Source organism: Rattus rattus, chromosome 1 (genome assembly GCF_011064425.1).
Source record: "Rattus rattus isolate New Zealand chromosome 1, Rrattus_CSIRO_v1, whole genome shotgun sequence".
Taxonomy (NCBI): domain Eukaryota; kingdom Metazoa; phylum Chordata; class Mammalia; order Rodentia; family Muridae; genus Rattus; species Rattus rattus.
This window is the reverse complement of record NC_046154.1, coordinates 20,645,129-20,671,740: the sequence shown is the minus strand read 5'-3', so window position 1 is coordinate 20,671,740 and position 26,612 is coordinate 20,645,129. Positions and strand designations below refer to the sequence as shown.

Sequence of the window (26,612 nt, the reverse complement as noted above, 5' to 3'; positions counted from 1 at the left end):
AGGTAGATAGGTGAATGGATGGATAGATAGATAGTTGAGATAGATAGATAGAGATAGATAGATAGATAGATAGATAGATAGATAGATAGATAGATAGAGGTAGATAGAGACGTAGGTAGGTAGGTAGATGTGTAGATAGATAGATAGATAGATAGATAGATAGATAGATAGATAGATAGATAGATAGATTGATGGATAGAGTGAGTGGGTGAGCGAGTGAGTGGGCGAGTGAGTGGGTGGGTGAGTGAGTGGGTGGGTGGGTGAGTGAGTGGGTGGGTGAGTGAGTGGGTGAGTAAGTGAGTGGGTGAGTGAGTGGGTGAGTGAGTGAGTGGGTGAGTGAGTGAGTGAGTGAGTGGGTGGGTGAATGAGTGGGTGAGTAAGTATGAGTGGTGTGGTACATCATCCTGCCCACCTGCATCCTGGTCTCTGATGCTGGCCCTGGAGCTGGTCTATCTCATGTTCCTGTCTGCATGTCTACATGTGTATCTGTATGTGTACAGGCACATACACATGTACTCGTGTGTAGATCAGAGGGCAATTTGCAGGAGTCAGTTCTCCTCTTCCACCATGTAGAACCCAGGGTTAAGCTCAGGTCATCTGGCTTGTGGGACAAGAGCCATAGCTCACCAGCCCCACGTTCTGTTTTAACTCACACAGTTGTAAAACTGTTGGCCTCACTTCTGACAGTACCTTCTTTCTTCTCAGAATCCAGAACTTAGACCAGAGCTGCCAAGGGACATATGTTTGTCAGGCCCATGGGCCTTGGGGACAAGCCCAGGCTACTGCCCAGCTAATTGTTCAAGGTAGGAGGTGGCTTCAGGCCTCTGCAAAGAGCAGGGCCAGAGATGAGAAAGAAAAGGGGTGATACAGAGGGCCTGCCCCTGCTCCTCAGGAAGCCCCGTAAACGTGCACGGTAAAGAGAATCACTTCCCTTGCTCGCACCTTGCATGGAGTAATGGCCGTTACCAGTATTTCAAGGAAGGGGAGAAGGGAACCGGGTGCATGAATGGGTGCTCAGTAGAGCAGTAAAGGGTGAATTAGCAGCTACTTGGGTGTGTGAGTGAACACAGACTTAAGGGATGCATGAGTGACCACATGAAAAGCAAGCCAAGAGATGTCAAGAGTGGTAGTGCTCCAAGCCATCCTAGACTTGACCTCATCCTGGCTGGTTCACCACCCCCACCATCCCTCCCCACCACCCCTCCCCTCCCTCAGCCTGGCTCACCACTCCGCCCCTCCCCCAGCCTTGCCCTCAGTGCTTATCAATGTCCGCACGTCGGTGCACTCCGTGGTAGTCGGCCACTCTGTCGAGTTTGAGTGCCTGGCCCTGGGTGACCCTAAGCCTCAGGTGACATGGAGCAAAGTCGGAGGGCGCCTGCGGTCTGGCATCGTGCAAAGCGGAAGCGTCATCAGGATTGCCCATGTGGAGCTGGCTGATGCAGGACAGTACCGCTGTGCCGCTACCAACGCTGCTGGCACCACCCAGTCCCACGTGCTGCTGCTGGTACAAGGTAGAGACAATGAGGGACTATGGAAGGGACCTGGGAGGGACAGGACCCTGCAGGGCTGCCGGCTCCATGGTGCTGTATCACTCCTGTGCTTTCCTGGGGACCTCCTTGTGTCCCTATTTAAGGGATAGCTCTCCCAGCAAATGAATGGATGTGAGTGTTTGTCCGAGCAGGCTGCACGCCAAGGGCTATCAAGAGGAAAAAGTAGGCCTGGTGTGGTGGTGCATGCCTTTAATCCCAGCACTCTGGGGAGGCAGAGGCAGGTGGATCCCTGGGCTCACTGACTCCAGAGGCAGAGGCAGGCCAATCTCTGAATTTGACGCCAGCCTGGTCTACATATTGTGTTCTAGGGCAGAGGTGCATAGTGAGACCCTTTCGTCAAAAATAAAAATAAGGGGTTGGGGATTTAGCTCAGTGGTAGAGCGCTTGCCTAGCAAGCGCAAGGCCCTGGGTTCGGTCCTCAACTCCAAAAAAATAAAATAAAATAAAATAAATAAATAAAAATAAAAATAAAAGAGGAGGAGGAGCAAGAGGAGGAGGGGGAGAAGGAGGAGAAGGAGGACGGGGAAAGGTAGCCCTTACTCAGATGGAGGAGACCCATACCCTAGTCTGATGGCAGAGTTTATGGAAATGGAGGACACGAAACCAAGAGTGTCGGTGCACACTTGCCATTCCAGCACTCAGGAGATGGAGGAAGAAAGATCCTGGGTTTGAGGCCAGCCTAGGCTACATAATAAGACACCATCTCTCTCTTTTTTTTTTTTTTTTTTTTTTTTTAGAGCTGGGAACCCAACCCAGGGCCTTGCCTTCCTAGGCAAGCACTCTACCACTGAGCTAAATCCCCAACCTTTTTTCTTTTTGATTCTTTTGACACCATCTCAAAATAAATAAATCAACATACAACCTATTATCCAGCACCTCCAGGGTGAAGGCAGGAGGATGTATAAGTTTAAGGCCACCCTGTGCTACAGACACAGAGAAGGTAGAGACCAGCCTGGGCTGTGAGAGACCCGGCTTCCTTTTTTTTTTTTTTAAAAAAAAAAAAAAAGGGGGTGGAGATGGCATAAAGGCACTTGTTACCAAGCTCCAGGACCCGCATGGTAAGAGGAAAGAACCGACTCCTTGAGGTTGTCCTCCGACTTCCACACACATGTCATTGGCACGTGGACACACAGAGACACATGAACAGATAGACATAATTTTTTTTTTTAAAGATTTATTTACACTGTAGCTGTCTTCAGACACACCAGATGAGGGCACCAGATCTCATTACAGATGGTTGTGAGCCACCATGTGGTTGCTGGGAATTGAACTCAGGACCTCTGGAAGAGCAGTCGGAGCTCTTAACCGCTGAGCCATCTCTCCAGCCCCATAATTTTTAAATAAATAAGTAAATAGACATCATGGGGAGGAAAAACAGTGTAGGCACACGGTAGACTCGAACCTGTCTTCTTTATTTTTTTTTTTTTCTTTTTTCTTTTTTTTTCGGAGCTGGGGACCGAACCCAGGGCCTTGCGCTTGCTAGGCAAGCGCTCTACCACTGAGCTAAATCCCCAACCCCAAACCTGTCTTCTTTAAAGGCAATTCCTCTTACTCCAAACTCTGAGACTTGCTTTGTCCCGCTCACTTAAAGTGCCCCATCACCCGCTTCTGAGGTCCCGGTTGTACAGTGCCTGACCCCTCTGTCCAACCCGGAGTGAACAATCACAGCCCCTCATTCATACAGTGAGCACAGTGCCTGTCTCTCCCAGAGTCGAATGAAGACTAGAAAAAAACATAAGGTGGCATGAAGTTGGTGGAAGCCATTATCACATGATGGTTCTGTCTGTCTCCTCAGCCTTGCCCCAGATCTCAACTCCCCCAGAGGTCCGAGTGCCTGCCGGTTCTGCAGCTGTCTTTCCCTGCATGGCCTCAGGCTACCCGACGCCTGCCATCACTTGGAGCAAGGTAAATGCTGGGCAGGTGCCAGCCGACATTCCTCCAGGCCAGGACGAGCTCTGAGCCAGCTCAGTGCCAGGGGTCCTGGCCAAGAGTGAATGTCCAACTTGAAGACAGGCCTAGGGCAAGGTAGGGGCATGAGCCAGGGCCAGGCCTTAAGTCCCAATGTTTGCAGGTGGATGGTGACCTGCCACCCGACAGCCGCCTGGAGAACAACATGCTGATGCTACCATCAGTTCGCCCCGAGGATGCTGGCACCTACGTGTGCACTGCCACCAACAGGCAGGGCAAGGTCAAAGCCTTTGCCTATCTGCAGGTGCCAGGTAGGACGACTCCAGCCCTAATTGGCAGCACACGCCAACTCGCCCACGGGGGTTTCTCTGACAGTCTTCTCTCTGCAGAGCGAGTGGTGCCCTACTTCACCCAGACACCCTACTCCTTCCTGCCACTTCCCACCATCAAAGACGCCTACAGGAAGTTCGAGATCAAGATCACCTTCCGGCCAGACTCTGCGGATGGTGAGCAGGCCCCTCGTGGGTCTGGGAGGCTGGCCTGGGGTCGGGTGGGGGCCTGTCTCTTGGATCTGTCATCACAGTATGAACCCCGACAGAAGCTCCTGTCCTGTCCAGAGCCTCACTGGGTTTCTCTTGCTTCCTTGCTTTCCCATTCCTCTGTGGCATTCTGGTCTCCACCTGCTTTTGCTGCATGGGTGCTTTGATGCCCAACCCTTCCTGGTCCATCTTCCTGACCTGTTCAAAGTCCTTTTTTATCTGATGGATCTCATTCATTCTCTCTCTCTCTCTCATCTCTTCATCTTGCTGGTCTCTGACTTTCACTGTCCAGGTCTCCTTCTCTACTCAGGTGAGTTTCTGCTTCCCTCTCCTCCTTCAGGCACACCCCAAGGATGCATGACCCAAAAGTCAGGTTCTACCTTGGAGCTCTTAGCATGGCTCTTCTTGGGCCACTGAATCTCTGATTGGGAGGCCCCTGGCCACGTGCCAGAGTGAGGTATCAAAGAATGGAAAGGCTCAAGACCATGGTCCTCAACCTGCGGGGTCCCTTTCACGGGGGTCACCTAAGACTATTTACATTATGATTATGACAGACATTTACATTATGATTCATGATAGTAGCAAAATTCCAGTTATAAGTAGCAACAGAAATAATTTTATGGTTGGGAGAGTCATCACAATGTGGAACCACGTTAGGGGTCACAGCATTAGAAAGGTTGAAGGCTGGTGTAAGAGCTTAAGTGAAAGTGACGGAGGGCTGGTGGCTGGAAGGGGTGGCGGTAGGGAGGCTGCTGACATTACTATGCCCTCCAGGGATGCTGCTGTACAACGGGCAGAAGCGCACCCCAGGGAGCCCCACCAACCTAGCCAACAGACAACCGGATTTCATCTCCTTTGGCCTCGTGGGCGGAAGGCCTGAGTTCCGGTGAGATCTCTTCCCCCACGTCTTGAGGGAGAGATGGGCTGGGGACTGGACACAGGGTTTAGTTGGCCATGGCCTGTGTTAGGCTGAGTTACATTATCGTGATGCTAGAGGAGTGGCTGCTGTCACTGCTGATGACCACTTGGTCTACTGGAGTAGGTGCCATATCCCAGGCAGGTAGGGGAGAGAGCCTCCAAAGATTTAGAACTACTGTAGGCCAGCACTCATCAATCCATCCATCCATTCATCCATATGTCCATCTGTCTATCCATTTACCCACCCATCCACCCATCCATCTATCCACCCTTCCATCTATCCATGCATTCATCCATCCACCCATTTATTTACCCATCCATCATTCACCCATCCAACTATCCACCCATTTGCCTATCCATCCATCCATCTACCCATCATCCACCCACCCACCCATGCATCTATTCATGCACCCACCCATCCATCCACCCACCCACCCACCCATCCATTCACCCACCCATCCACCCATCCATCCATCCACCCCATCCATCCATCCATCCACCCATCCATCCACCCATCACCCATCCACCCATCCATTCCCCACCCATCCACCCATCCATTCACCCACCCACTCACCCACCCACCCACCCATCCATTCACCCACCCACCCACCCACCCACCCATCCATTCACCCACCTACCCATCCACCCATCCACCCATCCATCCATCCGTCCATCCACCGACCCATTTACCTATACATCTACTCATCCACCCTCTATCATCATCCATCTGTCTGTCCCACCCAAGCATCCACCTACCCATTTACCCATTCACATAACCATCATCAACTCATCTTTCCACTCACCCATTTATTCATTCACCCTTCCACCAGTCATTCATCCATCTAATAATTACTTGCTTGACTCTTACCATGTGCCAGGCACTGGTAGGAACAGGTCTGAACAACAGGTCAGGTTGTGCCCTATGGGAGTAGCCACTCTAGTTGGAAAATCAAGGTCATCTCAGAGGCAAATGCAGTGAGGTCAGGCACTAGGCTTCAGGACCTCAGAGCAGAGAATTCTCTCAGCCCTAAGAACCCCCTCTGGAGATGCTCCAGGGAAAGGTGGTGAGGGAAAAGCTTTTGGAAGCGGTGGTAATTGTGGGGGTTGGGAGGGGGAGGGGATCAAGGGCAGTAACAAGGAATTATGATACCTTCCTTCCCCTGGGTCCTATTGCCCAGCCTGGGCCTGTCTGAAGACATCTTACAAACACTCTTTTGCCCCTGCCCCATCCCATGGAGCAGATTTGATGCAGGCTCTGGCATGGCCACTATCCGCCATCCCACACCTCTGGCCCTAGGCCAGTTCCACACTGTGACCCTCCTACGAAGCCTCACTCAAGGATCTATGATTGTGGGCAGTTTGGCCCCTGTCAACGGGACCTCCCAGGTGAGACCCAGCCTGTCCCCATTCCCAGCTCTCAGCCTGTACCCACGTCAGTAGCTGGACCTGACTTACCCACCTCCACAGGGCAAGTTCCAAGGGTTAGACCTGAATGAGGAGCTGTATCTGGGTGGCTATCCTGACTACCGTGCCATCCCCAAGGCTGGGCTGAGTAGCGGCTTTGTAGGTGAGCCTTCCTTCTCCCCACCACCCCCCAGCTAAACTTGCCTGGCTGATTGTAGAGCCCCAGGAGCACTGAAGATGTGCATTGCTGCTGGTCATGTTCCCGTGCCCTCCAGATGCTCATCCTGCCTCCCCTAACCCTGCCCCTCCCCCCATGCCAGGCTGTGTACGTGAGCTGCGCATCCAAGGCGAGGAGATTGTCTTCCATGACGTCAACCTCACAACGCATGGCATCTCCCACTGCCCTACTTGCCAGGACCGACCCTGCCAGGTGCCTCTTCCTATACCAGTCCCTGGCTGCCCTGGCTTGCCCATCTAGGGATGGGGAGGGGGAAGGCTGTGGTCTCCTTGGCTTGATGTCTGGGGCTGCTTTGCAGAATGGGGGCCAGTGCCATGATTCTGAGAGCAGCAGTTACACATGTGTCTGCCCTGCTGGCTTCACCGGCAGCCGCTGTGAGCATTCGCAAGCCCTGCACTGCCACCCAGGTGAGCCCCGGATGCTAGTTCTTCATTCCTCCTCCAAGAGAACTTAAGACCTAGCCCATGATGGTGACTAACCTCTTTCTACTTCTCCATGACATGAGTCAGGCACCCATGTCCTGCACTCTTCCCCCTGGTACAGCCGTGTGTGTGTGTGTGTGTGTGTGTGTGTGTGTGTGTGTGTGTGTCTGTGTGTCTGTGTGTCTGTGTATGCATTGCCATTGAACCCAGGGTCTTGCACATGCTAGACAAGTGTTCTGCCACTTGGCCACGGACTTGACTGTTCCCCCCACTCCAACCCCACCCCCAGTCTTATTATTACAAGCTAGGCAATATAATCTATAATCCTAGGACTTGGGTGACTGAGACAGGGTTAACATGAGTTCCAGGTGAGCCTGGGCTACAAAGACTCAGAGAAACTCAGAGTATTCACCTGATGTTTGCACTCCCAAGGCCTTGGCTTCCACCCCAGCACCTCATAAACTAGGTATGCTGGAGCATGTCTATAGTTCCAGCACTTAGAAATGAGGACAGGCAGAAGGTCAGAAGTTCAAGGTCATCAAGGAGTGAGTTTGAGGCCAGCCTGGATGACTGGAGGCCTTGTTTCAAAAAGCGAACAAGGTCCAGGCATGGTAGCTCACACCTTTAATCCCTGAACTCTAGAGGCTCCCTGTGTGTGGCTGTCTGTGAGTTCAAGGCCAGCCTGCTCCACAAAATGAGTTCCAGGAAAGCCAAGTTGTCACACAGAGAAACTCCGTCTTAAAAAAAAACAACAACAAAAACAAACAAACAAAACAGCAAACAAACAAACAAACAAAAAAAACCATACTGAGTGGTAGCACTTACAAGTAATACCAGCACTCAGAAAGCACAGGCAGAAGGATCGTGTATCAGTTCAAAACCAGACTGAGCTGCTGCCTTCCACATAGCCATTGCTACAAAGCCAGACTGCTTAAAAGCAAAAACAAACACAGGTCCAGTCACCCCTGCCACAGCTGTCCTGGCGCTCCTACCCTGGCAAGATCCTTCTGATTACCCTCCTCCCCAGCAGTCCTCCCAGGCTGGCCTGACCCTAAGAGCCAAGGTCCCCCGGAGGTGAGAGGCAGTGGTTAGGCATGAGACTCTCCTCTGCTGACATATTTCTTGTGCCTCTTCACTGTGCCTGCAGAGGCCTGTGGGCCCGACGCCACCTGTGTGAACCGGCCAGATGGTCGAGGCTATAACTGTCGCTGCCACCTGGGCCGCTCAGGAATGAGGTGTGAAGAAGGTGAGTGTTCTTTGTGGTGCCTGGGAACATTGCACAAGGCACACTGAGGCTATAGCAAGTCCTGTCAGTGGTGAAATTAATCTAGACAAAGATGATGTTAAAATCAACTGGACACTCCTGGAAGCCTGAGTCCCTTCCCTGGGGTTCTCCGAGAGGACTTCTGTTTCCCAGGGATCCTCAACCTGATGGGCAGGGCTGGTCCTGAGACTCTGCTAGGGCAGGGGGATGGTGGAGGCCCTTCCCAGGACTCTGCTATCCCCGCGGCTCCTGGCTAAGCTCTGGCTACTACTGCAGGTGTGACGGTGACCACCCCATCGATGTCTGGTGCTGGCTCCTACCTGGTACTACCCGCTCTCACCAATACGCACCACGAGCTACGCTTGGATGTAGAGTTCAAGCCACTGGAACCCGATGGGCTCTTACTGTTCAGTGGGGGCAAGAGTGGGCCTGTGGAAGACTTTGTGTCCTTAGCGATGGTTGGCGGCCACCTGGAGTTCCGCTATGAGTTAGGATCAGGTAAGCCCTAGGTGCCATGTGTGACTGAAACTCTGGGTGTCATCTTCCGCACTATCCTTGGGTCACTATGGAGACAAGAGGAGGTAAGTTCAGGAACCAGTCCTTTCAGGTCTGTCCTTGAACACATCTCTGTGACTTTAAGGCCACCCTCTAACCACAAAGTCCTCAGAGAGTCCTCGAAGCTGAGCAGTGCCCGGTTAATCATATCCTGGAGCGGGGCAGTGTCAGGATCCTCTGTGACCCAGTGCTACAAATGGTCTCCTCAGGTCTGGCTGTGCTGCGGAGCCTCGAGCCACTGGCCTTAGGACGCTGGCACCGAGTGTCTGCAGAGCGCCTGAACAAGGATGGCAGCCTGCGGGTGGACGGAGGGCGCCCTGTGCTACGCTCTTCGCCAGGGAAGAGCCAGGGCCTCAACCTGCACACCCTACTCTACCTGGGTGGTGTGGAGCCCTCTGTACAGCTGTCCCCAGCCACCAACATGAGTGCTCACTTCCGTGGCTGTGTGGGTGAGGTGAGGAGCGGCCCCCGAGAGGGACAGTGGGAGGGAAGGGGTCCATGTGGGACCACCCGCCACCCCCAGGACAACTGGAATCATACTATTATGCCAAAACGGGCATAAAAGTAACCGCTTTAAAGTCACACTGATGACTGGCTACACGGGACTCAGCGTCAAGGCCTCCCTTCCACACTCAGGGCTCCATGTCACTTTTTGTGCCCCTGCCTGACTTCTCTCTATCACATGCTCACTCTGCTGGCACATCCGGGCTTCCACACCCCCCCTAGTCCCTTGGTGCCCTTGTGCCCACAGGTGTCTGTGAACGGTAAGCGGTTGGACCTCACCTACAACTTCTTGGGCAGCCGGGGTGTAGGGCAGTGCTATGACAGCTCCCCGTGCGAGCGCCAGCCCTGCCGGAATGGCGCCACGTGCATGCCTGCGGGCGAATATGAGTTCCAGTGCCTTTGTCAAGATGGCTTCAAAGGTACCAGGGCCAGCCCAGCCAGGGCACAGCAGGGCATGGGACTAGCAGCCCAAGGGTCAGATGGTAACTCAAACCCTGCACGCCCACCCATCTCTACCTTGGCTTACAGGAGACCTTTGTGAGCATGAGGAGAACCCTTGCCAGCTCCAAGAACCTTGTCTGAATGGTGGCACCTGCCGGGGTACCCGTTGCCTCTGTCTCCCTGGCTTCTCTGGTCCACGCTGCCAACAAGGTACCTGGTAGTTGTGTTGTGCCTTCCTCTGGGGCCAGAGCCAGTTCCTGCCTAGTTCTGTGTCCACCAACTAGAGCCCATCCTTCCCCACAGGCGCTGGATATGGCGTAGTGGAGTCAGACTGGCACCCTGAAGGCAGCGGAGGCAATGGTATGTATCCCTGTGGGCAGCTGGGCAGATGGAGGCCTCGGCTTCTCCTTGGTCTTGGACTCTCAGCCCCATTTTCTCCACTTAGTTATACCTCAGCTTGGGTCCTCAAGGGAAACAAACCCATGAGAAGGACTCATACGGGGACAGACAGGCAGGAGCAAAGGGACAGAGCCACATGCGGCTTATTGGCAAGGTGGCCTTGGGCAAGCCTTTGAACCACTGTGACATCAGCTCCCTTCGGTCAGCAAGCATCTAATGTGTACCTATTTGAATAATGTAGGATTCGAATTCTCTGGAATTCCACATATTTAAAAGTAAAAATCTGCAACAGGGCTGGAGAGATGGCTCAGCGGTTAAGGGTACCTGAGGCTCCTTCCTATAGACACCTGAGCTCAGTTCCCATCACCTGCATCAGGCAGCCCATAACCACCTATGACTCCAGATCTAGGGGATCTGAAAATCTCTAATAACCTCCACAAGACTGACGTGCACTTGCGCATGCACACGCAAGGAGACACCCACACATACACACAGACACACACACACACACACACACACACACACAGATACACACACATACACACAGAGACACACACACAGACACACACACACACAGAGACACACATACACAGACACAGAGAGACACACATACACAGAGAGAGATACACACATACATGCACAGACATAGACACATAAACTTGTGAGGCAGAAGCAGGCGGAGCTCTGTGAGTTTCAGGCTAGCCTGGTCTACAGAGCCAGTTGCAGGGCAGTCAGGGCTACACAAAGAAACCGTGTCACAAAAGCTATAAACAAATAGATAAATAAATAACAATAAAGAAATAAGAATATATAAATCCTTTAAAAATTCTTATTTTATGTGTATATGCACGTCTTGCCTGCATTTGTGTCTGTGTGGGCATGCCTGGTGCCTCTGTGGGTGTCAGGAACTGAACCCAAGTTCTCTAGAGCAAGTGCTCTTCCACTGGGCCATCTCTCCAGTCCACAAACTAAAAAGTAAAATAAAAAAAAAAAAATGGGGGTTGGGGATTTAGCTCAGTGGTAGAGCGCTTGCCTAGCAAGCACAAGGCCCTGGGTTCGGTCCCCAGCTCCAAAAAAAAGAAAAAAGAAAAAAAAAAAATGGCAGAGTGTTTAAAAGTGCACGTTACCCTTTCAGAGGACCCAGGCTCAGTTCGCAGCAGACACATGGTAACTAACCTGTAACTCTGGTGCCGGGGAATCTCATGCCCTCTCTGACTTCCGTAGGCACCAGGCACACATGTAGTGCACAGACACGCTGGCAAAGCAGTCATCAACAGAAAATCAAGTACATCTTGGGTGGCGGGAGGAAGAGAAGGAAAGGGAAGTGCAGCAAGCCCCTCCCCCACCCCCTTTTTAAGTAAAAATGTGTGAAATGAGATGGCTTAGCAGGTAAAAAGCGCTTGCTGTGTACACCTGATGACCTGAGTTTAATCACTGAAACCCACTCTGGAAGGAGAAAGATGACCCCCAAAAGCTGTTGTCTGAGCTACACAGAATGCACGTGTGCACACATATACACACACACACACACACACACACACACACACACACTGAGCATGCCCCCACTCACGTGCACATCATCTACATACCACAAGGATGATTAGCTATGAGTAACAACACAATGCACTTAGAGATTCACACTCCCTGTCTCTCACACTCCCTGTCTCTCACACTCCCTGTCTCTCACACTCCCTGTCTCTCACACTCCCTGTCTCCCACAGATGCCCCTGGGCAATACGGAGCCTACTTTCACGACAATGGCTTCCTAGCCCTCCCTGGCAACAGCTTCTCTAGGAGGTAAGATGGGTGTTAGTTGACTCTCTGGGCCCAGCAGAGTTAGCAGGGGTCTGAGATACAGACTTCCCCCACCCACTGCTTCCTGCTCCCTCTTCCTAGCCTGCCTGAAGTACCTGAGACCATCGAATTCGAGGTTCGGACCAGCACAGCCAATGGCCTCTTGCTCTGGCAGGGTGTGGTAAGTGGACATCCTCCTGGGGCTCCTGGGGCTTCTGGGGTTGGAAACGGACCTCCTGGTCAGGGCAGTGTAGAGAGAGGAAGGTTGAGGCCCCAGCCCTCAGGGTCTCAGCACTCCAGTGTGGGACCTTGGACACCCCATGTTTCCTTGGCAGGTGAAAGAGTCCAGCCGCAGCAAAGACTTCATTAGCCTTGGACTACAGGATGGCCATCTTGTCTTCAAGTGAGTGCCAGCACCTCCAGCCCCCTCTTCCAACTCTGGCTTCTCCTGTGGGAAGCTGCAGGTCCAGGTGCCCCAGCCACACACCCTAGTATCCTCTGTATCTTCATCTCACCCCAAAACCTTTATGGATCTGTTACTCCAGCTACCAACTGGGCAGTGGGGAAGCCCGCCTTGTCTCTGAAGACCCCATCAATGACGGCGAGTGGCATCGAGTGACGGCGCTGCGGTAAGGAGTCCAGCCAGGCACCAGGGGAAGGGACCAGAGGTGGGATAGCATCAGGAGCACATACCTCCCCTCCCCCCAGGCTTGGGGCAAGGCAGAGGCTTTGAGATCTGTGGGACGGAATAAGTAACTCATGTGGGAAGACACCTTGCTAGCAAGCAGAGCCCCTGGCTATTCAGAGCTCTACCAGTATCCAGGTCGTGGTTCACACTTGTGATCCCAGCCCTTGGGAGGTGGAGGCAAGAAGGTTCTGAGTTCGAGCCCAGCCTTGGCTTCTTAAAGAGCGGAAACCTGAGGATAGGCCTCAGAAGGTGGCTATGTGTGGCCAGTAGGAGAATAGAGAAGTGAGAGCAAGCAGGGGCCGGACTTGCCTATTGGGAGTCTCAGTGACAAGGGGAGGATGGGAATTCAGGGCAAGGGACCTGACCCTGTCACACCGGCAGAGAGGGCCAGAGAGGCTCCATCCAAGTAGACGGTGAGGAGCTGGTCATCGGCCGGTCCCCGGGTCCTAATGTGGCCGTCAACACCAAGGACATCATCTATATTGGTGAGTGCCCGGCAGGTGGTCAGGGAAGGGATGGCAGCCTTCAGGGCTACAGCCTGGCTTCCTCGCCTCTCGGTTCCACCAATGACCCACAATGATCCTCTTCCTGCCACAGGTGGTGCCCCAGATGTGGCCACACTGACCAGGGGCAAGTTCTCCTCTGGGATCACAGGCTGTCTCAAGAATCTGGTGCTGCACTCAGCCCGGCCTGGAGCCCCACCCCCACAGCCCCTGGACCTGCAGCATCGTGCCCAGGCAGGGGCCAACACACGTCCCTGCCCCTCATAGGCAGCTGCCTGCCTCCCACGGACTCCTGGGCAGCACCCAGCCTGACAGTGCCGAGTATATTATTATTAATATTATTATGACTTTTTATAAGAGACTGAGGCAGTGCCACGCTTTGCTGCTACCACCCTGGGCTGGACTGGAGGGTGGGCGTGCCGGCTCCCACACACGCGTGGGCAGAGCCCCGAGGCTGGTGGGCAGGACAAGGGGACTGGAAGAGGTTTCCTCAGAAGGCTCCTGGGACTTGGAGTCAGGCATCGCGGCCGGTAGGGCTCAGAACCGTTCCCACTCCCTTCCCTGCTTCAGAATCTGGGCTGGGCTGCTCACTTCAGCAGTTCATGTGGACAGTCCTCATTGCTGTGAGCGCCAACCTCGGTTATCACCCCGTACCTCGCTGTCAAACTGAATGAGGGGGGTGTGGCGATGGCCCGAGCCACTGTTCTGGGAGCAGAAGGCAGCTCACCCCATCCCCCAAACCCCACCGGCCACATAACATCCCAGCCTCCTCCACACCCACCTAGCCAGAGGTTTCCAGTCCCTGGCAGTCTCCCCTCCCACCCAGCCCTCCTCCACCTGCATTCCCCCACCCCCACCCCACACACACACAGCCCAGGGCCCTGCCCTCAGGAGCTGCAAGGGAGACCAACTCTTTCCCAGAACTGCTAGGCAGAGCCCAGCTATGAGGTCCCACCATACCAGGCCACACTCCCCACTCTTCTGGAGGTGAAGGCCCAGGGCGTGGGGGAGCAGGAATCAGGAACACCAGTGGCTTGGTGGGGACAGCTGAGACGTCAGCTTGGGAAGGTGAGGAAGAATGATGATAGCCCTGCCCATCTGGGAACCTGAGGACCCCAAGTAAGGGGTCAGCAGGCCCAGACTCTGGCTCTTGGGTCCTGGGGGGAACCCCCTGTGGTCTTTATCTGATTTTTTTTTTCTTAATAAACGGTGCTATCCCTGCTAGAGGTCTCCTGTCTCAATGACAAGGGATTCACTCAGTACTGGTGGGGGAAGGGTAAGGCAGGGGAGTGTTTCTGAGATCTGGAAGAGAGAAGGCCCCAGTTCCTACCCTAGACACCCTTCCCCCATCCAGCACAATGACCCACCTCTACCCACAGGACCTGTGTTCTCTCTGTCATGAGCACTCTGCCTCAGAAGCAGATGGACAGATTACCTTCCCACGAATCAAGCTTTATTGAATCACAAATAAATTTACATAACCTACATCAATATCACTCATAGAAGCTAAGTCGATATTGTTTTGATAAGTCACGTCAATATCATTGGCTACGACTTCCCTCGCAGACATGGCCCTTGGCGGTCTCAGATCCTCTCCTTCCAATCCTAGTGACTAGTGGTAATTCTCAGACATCTCGGGACGCTTCTCGCTGCCTCGTGTATCTCTGGGTATATAGGCGTGTGCTGTATTACAAAGCGACTACAGAAGGTTTGAAGAGACCCCAGTGAAGGCAATGGCCGAGATGCAGAGAGGCCCCACTGCAGTTAAGAGTTTAACGGCCCAGTTAGCATTGCCAACCACCACAGAGCTGGGTCCTATGAGTTCACAGCTCAAACAAGACAAGCAGGGGATCCTGCTGCACCGAGAGCCCCATATCAGGACACTGTCCTAAATGTGTCACCCTTCCATCCAGGACACTAGCCTCTGGTGGCCACTGTAGCCTGCATTAGGTGTCCTTCCTTGTATCTGATCCAGGGCATTCAGTGGCCTGATGTATTTTTAGGTCTCTGGTCTTTCATTTTTCTTTTTGTTTTTCCCACCACATTGTGTACCTAATACCGAGGAACCCAGAAAAGACTAGGGTGTTGGCTCCCCTGGAACTAGAATAATAGACAGTTGTGAGCTGCCATGTGGGTGCTGGGAGCTGAATCTGGGTCCTCTGGAGGAGCGGCCAGTATTCTTAAGCACTTGCCATCTCTCCTGGTTTGGTTTGGTTGGGGTTTTTTTTGTTTTTTTGTTTTTGTTTTTGTTTTTTTGTGACAGGGTTTCTCTTTGTAGTCATGGCTGTCCTAGAACTCGATATGTAGACCAGGCTTGCCTGATCCTTCTGCTTTCTGCAGCCTTTACCTCATTTGGGAAACAGGACATGGCCCATTTCTCGGAGAGGCAGACTGACATTCAAAGAACTGAGTGACCTCTTCCAAGTCAGCTAACTAACAGAGCTTAAAACCCAGGCCTGTCATACCCCAGATAACTACAGCCCCCTAACGATGATCTCCCTGGTTCTGGAAGGCCGGCCAGCTCAGCCACAGACCTCCAGGAGCCACCCGGCCAGGGCATTGGTGACAAACATTACAAGCTGCACAACACCTGAGGCGAAGCCTGTGGGCATCTGGGTGCCAGGCCAGCCAACCTAGGCAGCAGCAGCACCAAAGGAGGCCAGTGCAGGTCAGCAGTATCGAGGAGGCCAGAGCTACCCACCAGAGCCAGGGACCTGTGGGAGGAATGAGAATCCAGTCAGCATCTACTGGGCCTAGTGTCCTGTCACCATGTAGATGAGACCCGTGTGTGTGTGTGTGTGTGTGTGTGTGTGTGTGTGTGTGTGTGTATGTGTGTGAGAGAGAGAGAGACAGACAGACAGACAGACAGACACACAGACACACAGACACACAGAGAGAGCAGGCAGACAGAGAGAGAGAGACAGAGAGACAGAATGACCACGGGATAATTTATAGTGGAATGAAGGCATGAATACCACAGCAAATACATGGAAGACGGGACAACTTCATGGAGTCTCCTCTCTCCCTCCTTTACCTGGGTAACATCAAAGTCAGGCTGCCTAGTTCACTCTGCAAGTGCCTTTACCCACCAAGCTTTCCTGTCAGTCCCAGCCCCATCTCCCTTTTTGCAGTTCTTGCTGTGTGTCATGTGTCTGTCTGGGGTGTGCTTGTGTGTGGGTTGTTCGTTTGTTTTGTTCGTTGAGACAGGGTTTCTCTGTGTAGCCCTGGCCGTCCTGGAACTCACTCTGTAGACCAAGCTGGCCTCAAACTCGGCAGTCCACCGGTCCCTGCTTCCGGAGTGCCGGGGTTAAAGGTGTGCGCCACCGCTGCCCGGCTTGTGTTTTTATACATGTTCTCATGTGTGTACATATACATGTGTGACTGATTGTGGAGGCTGACATCAGGAAGCCTTTTTTTTTTTTTTAAGATTCGGTTTACTTTTAATTATGTGTATGTGTGTGGGCATGTGCGTGGGAGTACAGGTGTCCTCGGACACCAGAGGCATCAGATCCCTGTGGGGCTGGGGTTACAAGTAGTTGTAAGCTACCCAACTTGGGTCCTAACAACCAAATTCAAACCCTCTGCAAAAGTAGTATGAACCCAAGGCTTGTCTGTTGGGCTAGACTGACTTCCCCAGTGCTGGGGTTACAGCTCACCCACAGAGCCTGGCTTTTTACAAAGGTGTTGGGACCCAAGCATTTTCCTGACTGACCCAGGTGGGACTTTGGTAGAAGAACGTAAGGGGATTTTCCGCCAAGTGCCATCTACCTTCCAACACTTCTTGTGTGACGGGCGCCAGACCTGCCGGAGAAGTTTGCTTAGCTGCAGAACCAAGAGCCACGAGGAGAGTCAGAGGCTTGGAACTGTAATTTTCCATTGTCGTGGTCTCCTTGGGCATCAGAGAGGGACCTGTGAGCAGTAACAGCACACTGAGAGCTTTAGGGGACACTGCAGTGTCCTTTACTCCCCAAGGGGGTTCTCTGTGCTCCTCACTACTGGAAGGGAGGGGTTGGGGATTTAGCTCAGTGGTAGAGCGTTTGCCTAGGGCAAAGCGCAAGGCCCTGAGTTAGGTCCCCAGCTCCGGAAAAACAAACAAACAAACAAACAAACAAACAAAAACGAAAACTACTGGAAGGAAATGAGGGATAAAGAAGATAAAACATCTGGGGTTGGGGATTTAGCTCAGTGGTAGAGCACTTGCCTAGGGAGCGCAAGGCCCTGGTTCAGTCCCCAGCTCCGAAAAAAAAAAAAAAAAAAAAAAAAAAAAAACATCTGGCCAAGGTTACACTGCCGGAAGTGAGGTCCTGTCTACCCAGCAGGCTGGTAAGTGGAGCTGCTGCTTCTCAAGATGTGGGACAGAGCAGTCTGGAGTGAGCAGTCTCTGAGCAGTGTGTCGCCCTGAGCAGAACACTTAACTGTAGCACTTGCAGGTGAGGGGTCTGCCAGGTTAGCTGTGATGACCCCACACCCCACCCAGGACAGAACCAAGGAGTCATGAAGTCTGTTATTCTGATCGGTTAACTATTGTTTCTCAAGCATCTGCCATAACCCAGAGGTTGTCATAGGGATTGGAAATGAATACAGGTCCTCGGGTCCTGTGAAGCATCTCTTCCAAGGTCTCAGGGCACAGGCCGGGCTGGACCCTCCTCAGCTGCACTGGCTCTCATACTCTTGATCTCTAAAATGACCATTACTGTGGTCACACTCCCTCCTGCTGCGTGTCACCTCCCTACCCAGGCCTCTGTCCTGTTCCAACGGGGTCCAAGTGATTATCACTGACCTCCGCAGCTGGCTGGGGGACGAGAGTCCTGGTCACTGCCATCACCACAGTTGTCCATGTTCCAGTTATCACAGAGTAGGCTCCGGGGCACACATCTACCATTCCGACAGCGGAAGTAGATGCCGCAAGGACCTGGGGTAGAAAAGGGAAGCCGGGGGTAAGGATCCTAGACTAGATCCTACGGCGGTGTGGTCCCATGGTGAGAGAATTGGGGGGAAGGACAAGGCTGCTTGCTGTCAGCATGTTCACGGAACGTGGATGGCTGTTTCCTGGAGAGGTGACAGTACAATCTTTAGGGCAGTCAACACAGTGACGACACAGTTGTGGTGCTGGTGGCCATGGTGGCTTAGTGGCTAAAACTGAATTCATAAAATAGGTAGCCCAGGATGTCCTTGAACTTGTTGTGCTGATGACCTCTGACCGCTGGTCCTATCCCCTCTGCCTCCCTGCTGCTGCGATGGCAGGTGTGAGCCACCATGTCCAATTTATGCAAGGCTGGGGACCAACTCAGGGCCTTCTTTGAGCTAGGCAAGCCACACCCCAACACTTCTAATTTAGTATTTTTAAGTTATTTCTTTATTTCAAGACAGGGTCTGGGCTGGAGAGATGACTCAGTGGTTAATGGTTAAGAGCACTGGCTGCTCTTCCAGAGGTCCTGAGTTCAAACCCCAGCAACCACATGGTGGCTCATGACCATATGTAATGGGATCTGATGCCCTCTTCTGGTGTATAGGTGTACATGCAGGCAGAATGCTGTATACATAATAAATCTTTAAAAAAAAGAAAAGAGAAGAAACAGAACCAAGGGGCTGGAAAGATGGCTCAGTGGTTAAGAGCATTAGAGCATCAGAGGTCCTGAGTTCAAGTCCCAGCAACCTCATGGTGGCTCACAACCATCTGTAATGAGATCCGATGACCTCTTCTGGTGTGTCTGAAGACAGCTACGGGGTACCCATATAAATAAAATAAAACTTTAAAAAGAGAGAGAGAGAGAGAGAGAGAGAGAGAGAGAGAAAGAGAGAGAGAGAGAGAGAGAGCAAGAAACAAAGAAATCTGAAAATGCTGTCAACAGAGGCCTGGGGTGAGCTGGCAGCCAGAGAGGACCCCGCCTTGCCTAAGTGAGTTTTAGTCCCTTTTGAGACATGGACTGGATTAGCACAGAGTCCTAAGCTGAGGCCTTCTGTGAACCTGACAGGTTGGCCCAGGAGAGAATAGTGAGTGTGTGAGGTTTATGTACCAGCCTGGGTTCAATGGTGAGGTATGGGTAAAGTTTGGGTGTGAACAGGTGTCCCGTGTGAACCTCTTACAAGTGTACCTTGAGAGAAGGAGGCAGGATTTGTAGATCTAACTCATTCCTCACTGGTCCCCCAACCATGTCCCCATCACCCACTGTTTCCCAATATTCCCCTTTCCTGTCCTCTCCTGCTCTATCCCTCCTCGCCTCCCCCTAGTCATTAGCCCCAACCCACCCAGGCGGAAAGAGGTGACCTCGCCCAAAAAGTCCACCCGGGGTTGGCGGCCCCTGGTGACCAGGCGCAAGCCAAGCCAGGGCCCTGAGGACATGAATGGGGCTGGGATGGTCAGGCCACAGATCGGGGGTCCCAGGGCCCGGGGCGCCTCCTGCGGGCCGTCGTAGAATTGCAAGTAGGAGCCCGGTGCGCACGGGTAGCGGGAGGATGCTTTGGCGGTTGGTGTGGCCACAGTGGTCTGGGTGGCTGCGGTAGTCCGGGTGGCGGAGGACAGGCTGTAAACCAGAAAGAAGCGGAACTGGAAGCGCATCCTGTCTTCAGGGGCCGCAGCGCGCAGCCACAGCGTGCAGTCAGTGTCTGGAGTCACGAAGTAGAACTTGCGCGAAGTCGAGTGCGAGCGCAGCTGCAGCCCGTCCCCCTGCCACGTCTGTCCGCACAGGTCCGTCAGATCCGCTGCGGGAAGAGTGCAGGGACCCGGTCATGCGGGATCACCCTGCCATCCCGGACCCGCCCTCTCTGGGTGATCCAGGAAATCGCGCATCCTCTATAAGCCTCATCGGCAAAACAAGGATAAATTTTAGTGAGCACATTATGACTTCAAAGTCGCAATTCCTAACTTTAAATCTCTGGACTTCAGCTCCTAGGGTGGCATCAGCCTGTAAAAACCAATATTCTGGAGGACAGGAAGAAGCATGATAACTCAAGGCCTGGGTTATAAATCCAATCCATGTCTCAAAAGGTAACACTATAATAAAATAATCAGGCCTGGCTATGCTCACGTTTAATCCCTGGACCTGGGAGGCAGAGGCATACGGCTCTCTGTGAATTCAAGGCCAGCTCTGGTCTTTAGAGTGAATTCCAGGACAGCAGGACTACTAAATGAGACTGTCTCAAAAATGTCAGAAGTGGGAGGGACAGGGACAGAGAGAGACAGAGACAGAGACAGAGACAGGGAGAGAAATAAAGTAAATAAGGTTTTCAGGTGTTGCATACCTCTGGTCCCAACATGTGGGGGGAGGGGGGAGGGGGAGTTAGGGGAGAGGGGGGAGGGGGGAGGCAGGAGGATTAGGCCACTCTCAGCTACACTGCAAGTTCAAGGCCAGTCAGGGAGTGATGATGTACACTCAGTGTTATTTCCGAGGCAGCGGCAGAATCCGCAGACCTCTCTAAGATCAGATAATTCCCCAAGGACTACTGTGTTCACTACAGGAAAGAGGAACAGAAACAGTCAAAGGGTCAGATGTAGCGAGCAGAAGAACAAATGTCTCCTGTTAAATTGGGTCTTGTGGTCGAGATCAAAAACAAATGTTACTTTCCCAAGTATTTTGTAAGCTGGGATTGCAACAAAAACCTCCTGGACATTTAAGCTTCCCACTCTGCTCAGAATGTAATGAATTACTAAAGTGTCAGCCGCCTCCCCTACCTCTGACCTATAAGACCTATAAGGAGAGGTCTGCTGGGAGTTTCTAAGGAAATAGTTTTCCTTTAAAGAAAGGGGGTGGGGCTGGAGAGATGGCTCAGTGGTTAAGAGCATTCACTGCTCTTCCAGAGGTCCTGGGTTCAATTCCCAGCAACCATATGGTGGCTCACAACCATCTGTGATGGGATCTGATGCCCTCTTCTGGTGTGTCTGAAGACAGCAAGACAGCTACAGTGTACTCATTTAAAAAGGGGGAGGGGAGCTGTTGGTGGTGGCCCATGCCTTTAATCCCAGCACTGGGGAGGCAGAAGCAGTCAGATCTCTATGGGGTCACCCTGGTTTCAATTCTAGGATGGGACAGCCAAGACTATATAAAGAAACCCTGTCTTGCAAAACAAACAGGGCTGGAGAGATGGCTCAGAGGTTAAGAGCATTGACTGTTCTTCTAGAGGTCCTGAGTTCAATTCCCAGCAACCACATGGTGGCTCATAGGTGTGTCTGAAGACAGTGACAGTGAACCCACATACATGAGGTAAATAAACCTTTTAAAAAAGAAAAGAGGGGGTTGGGGATTTAGCTCAGTGGTAGAGCGCTTGCCTAGGAAGTGCAAGGCCCTGGGTTCGGTCCCCAGCTCCAAAAAAAAAAAAAGAAAGAAAGAAAAGAAAAGAAAAACAAGAGGCAGGAGGATCTCCCAAAGTTTGAGACCATCTACACTGCATATCAAGGCCTTAATCACTCAACATATAAACAATAGTAGATGGTGATGATGATGGTGATGACGACAGCCAAGCAGGAGTAACTGGGGGACAGTCCTATAATCCCAGCTAAAAAGATTAAAAAACACAAGGCCTGCCTGAGCTGTAACGTGTGTTCAAGGCCAGCCTTTTTTATTTATTTATTTTTTCTTTTCTTTTTTCGGAGCTGGGGACCAAACCCAGGGCCTTGTGCTTGCTAGGCAAGCGCTCTACCACTGAGCTAAATTCCCCAACCCCCTTTTTAATTTTTTTAATTTAATTTTTTTTCCAAGACAGGGTTTCGGGGCTGGAGAGATGGCTCAGCAGTTAAGAGCACCCGACTACTCTTCCAGAGGTCCTGAGTTCAATTCCCAGCAACCACATGGTGGCTCACAACCATCTGTAATGGGATCTGATGCCCTCTTCTGGTGTGTCTGAGGACAGCGACAGTGTACTTATATAGAATAAATAAATACATCTTAAAAAAAAAAAAAAAAGACAGGGTTTCTTTGTGTAGCCTTGACTGTCCTGGAAGTCATTCTGTAGGCCAGGTTGGCCTGGAAAGTCAGAGATCCGCCTGCCTCTGCCTCTGAGATCAAAGGTGCACACTACCAGCGCCAAGCTGGTGCTTTCTCCTAAAGACTGAGCAGGCAGGGGATGTGACTCAGAGACAGAGTGTGCATCTGACCCGTGTGAGACTGCAGGTACAGCATCCAGTAAATAAAAGGTGAGAAGCTCCTTTTCCTGCCAGCTTCTAACAATCTTGACGGAGAGGGCGACAGACGCCAGGAGCCGCAGCAGCCTTCTTGCAAGGATGGGGTTAGGACACGATTTAACTGCAGGAGTGACCATCCCTGGAATCACTTATGGCTATCATTAAGGGTAAAATAAATAAAGCCCTAGATTTCACAAACACTATTTACTTTGATATCTGTTCCATTTGTTTGAGATGGAAATTCATGTCCTTCTGGCTGGCCTCAAACTTGCAGAGATCCCCTGCCTCAGAGTCCTGAGGAATGAGGGGGCATGGGCCACCACTCCCCAACTCTAGGTTTTGTTTTGTTTTGTTTTTAAATGGCTCTGGGAATAGAACCAAGGGCCTTACACCTCTTAAGAAAATGCTCGGGTTGGGGATTTGGCTCAGTGGTAGAGCGCTTGCCTAGCAAGCATAAGGTCCTGGGTTCGGTCCCCAGCTCCAAAAAAAAAAAAAAAAAAAAAAAAAAAGAAAAGAAAAGAAAGAAAATGCTCTAACACTGAGCTGCACCCTTGACCTGTTGAATGCAGGAGACAACAGCAGAGTGGAAGCAATGATGTCAGAGGTGGAATGCAGGAATGCCCAATGCAAACTGTCTGCGCACAGCCCCAGACCCAAGGGCTACCCCGCCCACCCCCAGATCCCTTCCTCTGACTCTCTTGGGTCTCCAGCCTTCTAGAAGGGGTTGGAATAGATTCAAGAATACTAATGTGTGCTACCTGGAGAGAGCCTGGGAACCAGGGTCTCAGGTGTGCCCTTTCCAGCACCTTCCTACTCACCGGTCCCTAAGGCAGACGCGGTCAGGGCAGTAGTGCCCAGCAGGAGCAGCCTTTGGGGCAGCAGCCAAAGAAAAGTCATCCTGGATCTGTGTCCAGCAGGGGGCAGACCTGCGCAACCTCCTTCGGGGTCTTTGCGGAGACAGGGGCGCGGGCCCTGACAGCTCCAGGAAGCGAACGGGGCACAAGCGGGCAGAGAGGTTCCTCAGGTCTCCACACTGTGTTCTGGGCTCACCCTCCCAGGTCTTCCTCCTTTGAATCAGAATTGCGTCTAAGGGTTACCATGGAGATTTGGGGCCCTAAGCTGGAGAAGACCAGGATGTCTGCTCACCCTCTGCCAGACAGGAAGCAGGAGACTCAGATTCAGCTTAGCTGCAGGGAGGCCTAGAAGGGAGGCCTCTGCTCTCCATGGACTGCTGCTTTCCTAGAAAGATGAGGAGACCGAGCTTGAGAGAGGCCCAGGATACCAAAGGAACCTCTCTGAGGACCTAAAGAAGCAGTAAGGGATGGCATATGACACCGGGAGTTGTTTCAGTTCCTAACCAAGGGTTCCGGACCCGGGGTCTTTGCATTCACAGTGGTCAGGGCCCATAGCTGCCTATGACTAGCTATGTTAGGTTATCCATCTTGGCTCACATTTAACCTCTTCAGATTGCCCTTGTCCAACCGCTTCTAAACCTGACCGAGCCCCCAACCAATAACTCAATCATATCTCTCTGAATGTATCTTCTCGTGATTGATTTTTTTTTTTAAGATTTATTTATTTTATGTATGTGAGTACACTGTCACTGTCTTCAGACACACCAGAAGAGGGCATCAGATCTCATTACTGATGGTTGTGAACCACCATGTGGTTGCTGGGATTTGAACTCAGGACCTTTGGAAGAGCAGTCAATGCTCTTAACCACTGAGCCATCTCTCCAGCCCTCGTGATTAATTTTTATGTGGAGGTGGTTTGAATATGGTTGGCCTATGGGAAGCGGCACTATTAGGAAGGTGTGGCCTTGTGGAAGGAAACATGTCACTGTGTAGGCTGGGAAACTCTGAGGTTTCCTAGTATTCAGTCAAGCTCTGCCCATTGTGGGAGATGGTCCCCTTCTGCTGCCTGTGGATCAAGGACCAAGATGTAAAACTCTCGGCTCCTCCAGCACCAAGTCTGCCTGCCATGCTTCCCACCACGACAATGGACTGAACCTCTGAAACTGTAAGGCAGCCCCCAACTAAACCTTTGCCTTCTGAACAGTTGTCTTGGTCTCTGTAGGCAATAGGACCCTATCTAAAATGCATGTGTATGTGTTTTCGGACAGAGTCTGATGCAACCCAGGCTGGCCTCAAACTTGATATGACACAGTCAAGAATGAACTTGAATTTCTGATCCTTAGGCCTCTACCTCCCAAGCGCAAGGATTAGTACTGTGTGTGAAAACAGTTGCTCACTATGGGAACAAGTGGATGTGTTGCTAAAAGGTGTTGACCGAGAATTAAAGGGTTAACAATCACAACAACCCTGAAGACAGGGCCTGAAGTGTTCCCAGCTTTTGTGGCTGGTGACAACCTTTCATATCTCTAGTGACTCCCCACCCCCACCCCCAGCCCCAGCCCCAGTCCCCTGTATTTGCTGGTGCTGGGGACCTACAAGCTAAGCATTTGGTATACCTGGAGCTATAGTGTAGCTCTCCGCAGTGACGATACTAGGCCAGGCATTAGGGGTACGCCTGTCACCCGCCCTGTCAGACATAGTTATCCCCATGAGCCCACAGAGCAGGTGCACTTACACGTTTCCTTTAAATGATGAGAATTTTGGCCCTGGAAAGATGGCTCAGTGGTGAATGGTGCTGGATGCTCTGCAGAGGACTCCGAATTCACCTCCCAGCATTCACAGCTGTCTGTAACTCTAATTTCAGGAGATCTTACGGTCTCTTCCAGCCTTGGACAACATCTACACACATTCCCATACATACATGTACATATTAAAATAAATAAATCTAAGTAAATAAATGGTGAGGAATTTGAGCCCAGATAAGGTTAGTAAAGCAGTGGTGGGTGGAGTATTATTTGGGCCACATATCCTTGATTCAAGTGATTTTTTTTTTTAAATATATATGAGTACACTGTAGCTGTCTTCAGACACACCAGCAGAGGGCATCAGATCCCATTACAGATGGTTGTGAGCCACCATGTGGATGCTGGGATTTGAACTCAGGACCTCTGGAAGAGCAGTCGCTGCTCCTAACCATTGAGCCATCTTTCCAGTGGCCCTCACACCACATTTCCTACCTGCATGGCCCTTGCACAATGGTCTTTTTTTTTTTTTTTAAAGATTTATTTATTATATATAAGTACACTGTAGCTGTCTTCAGACACACCAGTAGAGGGCATCAGATCTCATTACAGATGGTTGTGAGCCACCGTGTGGTTGCTGGGAATTGAACTCAGGACCTCTGGAAGAGCAGTCAGTGCTCTTTTTTTTTTTTTTTTTTTTTTTTTTTAATTCTTTTTTCGAGCTGGGGACCGAACCCAGGGCCTTGCGCTTCCCAGGCAAGCACTCTACCACTGAGCCAAATCCCCAACCCCCAGTCAGTGCTCTTAACCACTGAGCCATCTCCCTAGCCCTTGCACAATGGTCTTAACCTTTAGTCTCTCAAGTCTCTTTTGTACAAAATGGGGACAATACTAAAATATCTTATTGGGTTTTTGGGAAATTTCATGTTAACAATGTAAATTTAGTTTTCAAGGTGAGTGTGGCTGTGCACACCTTTCATTCCAGTGCTCAGGAGGCAGAGGCAGGTGGATCTCTGAGTTTGAGGCCAGCCTGGTCTACAGACCAAGTTCCAGGACAGCCAGGGCAACACAGAGAAACCGTGTCTTGGGGGGAAAAAATCACTTTTCAATATCATAAACTTCCATTTTAGGCACTGAGAAAATTCAAGGAATGAAATAGCTAATTTATTTTGTGATAAGTAGTAAGGTAGAAAAAATATTATACAGGGGCTGGAGAGATGACTCAGCAGTTAAGAGCACTGACTGCTCTTCCAGAGGTCCTGAGTTCAAATCCCAGCAGCCACATGGTCGCTCACAACCTTCTGTGATGGGATCTGATGCCCTCTTCTGGTGTGTCTGAAGACAGCTACAGTGTACTCAAATACATACAATAAATAAATAAGTCTTTTAAAAATATACTATACAAGGATGTCAACAGACAGGACATTTCAGAAAGGCGTTGATATTTTGTCAGGACAGCCAGGGAAGGCCTCCCTAAGAAGTGCTTTTGAGTACAGACCTGAAAAAAAAATGGGTGGGAATGTTGCTGTAAGGTGGCTTAGTGAGTAAATGAACCTGCAAAACAAGGCTGACAACCTGAGTTGAGCCCCAGTATCCCCAGTAAGGCAGTTGGATGTGGTCATGCACATGTGCAATTCTGGCTTTCCTACCGTGAGACAGAGATGAGGCAGGAGAAGCCCTGAGAAGTTTCTGGGCCTTTCAGTAGTCTGATAGGCAAAAAGAGAGGTCACAAATGATCCTTTAGAATGCATTCATTTCAGGAGGGTGTATT

The 26,612-nt window shown here is 51.5% G+C and overlaps 2 protein-coding genes across 2 annotated transcripts in view; one reads left to right on the top strand and one right to left on the bottom strand.

Moving 5' to 3' along the window:
- Positions 1-14,351, top strand: part of Hspg2 (heparan sulfate proteoglycan 2) — a 101,612-nt gene extending 87,261 nt beyond the window's left edge. Inside the window, exons 76-97 of the mRNA XM_032895875.1 lie at positions 706-803; positions 1,245-1,511; positions 3,346-3,455; positions 3,622-3,769; positions 3,848-3,964; positions 4,772-4,883; positions 6,157-6,301; positions 6,383-6,482; positions 6,640-6,749; positions 6,856-6,964; positions 8,127-8,225; positions 8,520-8,741; positions 9,008-9,252; positions 9,550-9,721; positions 9,831-9,953; positions 10,047-10,103; positions 11,864-11,939; positions 12,039-12,117; positions 12,272-12,339; positions 12,482-12,565; positions 13,006-13,109; positions 13,222-14,351. Of these exons, the coding sequence (XP_032751766.1) occupies positions 706-803; positions 1,245-1,511; positions 3,346-3,455; positions 3,622-3,769; positions 3,848-3,964; positions 4,772-4,883; positions 6,157-6,301; positions 6,383-6,482; positions 6,640-6,749; positions 6,856-6,964; positions 8,127-8,225; positions 8,520-8,741; positions 9,008-9,252; positions 9,550-9,721; positions 9,831-9,953; positions 10,047-10,103; positions 11,864-11,939; positions 12,039-12,117; positions 12,272-12,339; positions 12,482-12,565; positions 13,006-13,109; positions 13,222-13,394 (2,818 nt within the window). The 3' untranslated portion in view covers positions 13,395-14,351. The remainder of the gene's footprint in view (positions 1-705; positions 804-1,244; positions 1,512-3,345; positions 3,456-3,621; positions 3,770-3,847; positions 3,965-4,771; positions 4,884-6,156; positions 6,302-6,382; positions 6,483-6,639; positions 6,750-6,855; positions 6,965-8,126; positions 8,226-8,519; positions 8,742-9,007; positions 9,253-9,549; positions 9,722-9,830; positions 9,954-10,046; positions 10,104-11,863; positions 11,940-12,038; positions 12,118-12,271; positions 12,340-12,481; positions 12,566-13,005; positions 13,110-13,221) is intronic.
- Positions 14,352-15,397: 1,046 nt separating this feature from the next.
- On the bottom strand, positions 15,398-19,551 carry Ldlrad2 (low density lipoprotein receptor class A domain containing 2). The gene is made up of 4 exons (XM_032888120.1): positions 19,377-19,551; positions 17,908-18,039; positions 16,896-17,036; positions 15,398-15,841 (listed from the first exon to the last, which is right to left on the bottom strand). The coding sequence occupies exons 1-4, from the start codon at positions 19,468-19,470 to the stop codon at positions 15,612-15,614; spliced, it is 597 nt and encodes a 198-aa protein (XP_032744011.1). The 5' UTR covers positions 19,471-19,551; the 3' UTR covers positions 15,398-15,611.
- Between the last annotated feature and the right edge of the window lie 7,061 nt (positions 19,552-26,612).

What these genes read in the sequence shown, in the direction of transcription:
- Ldlrad2 (XM_032888120.1), bottom strand. Translation starts at nt 19,470, where the DNA reads ATGTCCTCAGGGCCCTGGCTTGGCTTGCGCCTGGTCACCAGGGGCCGC. An exon ending in GGTCACCTCTTTCCGCCTGG is followed by an intron (nt 18,040 to 19,376) that starts GTGGGTTGGGGC and finishes TTTCTACCCCAG; the next exon opens with GTCCTTGCGGCATCTACTTC. An exon ending in TCCCCCAGCCAGCTGCGGAG is followed by an intron (nt 17,037 to 17,907) that starts GTCAGTGATAAT and finishes TACTGCTCACAG; the next exon opens with GTCCCTCTCTGATGCCCAAG.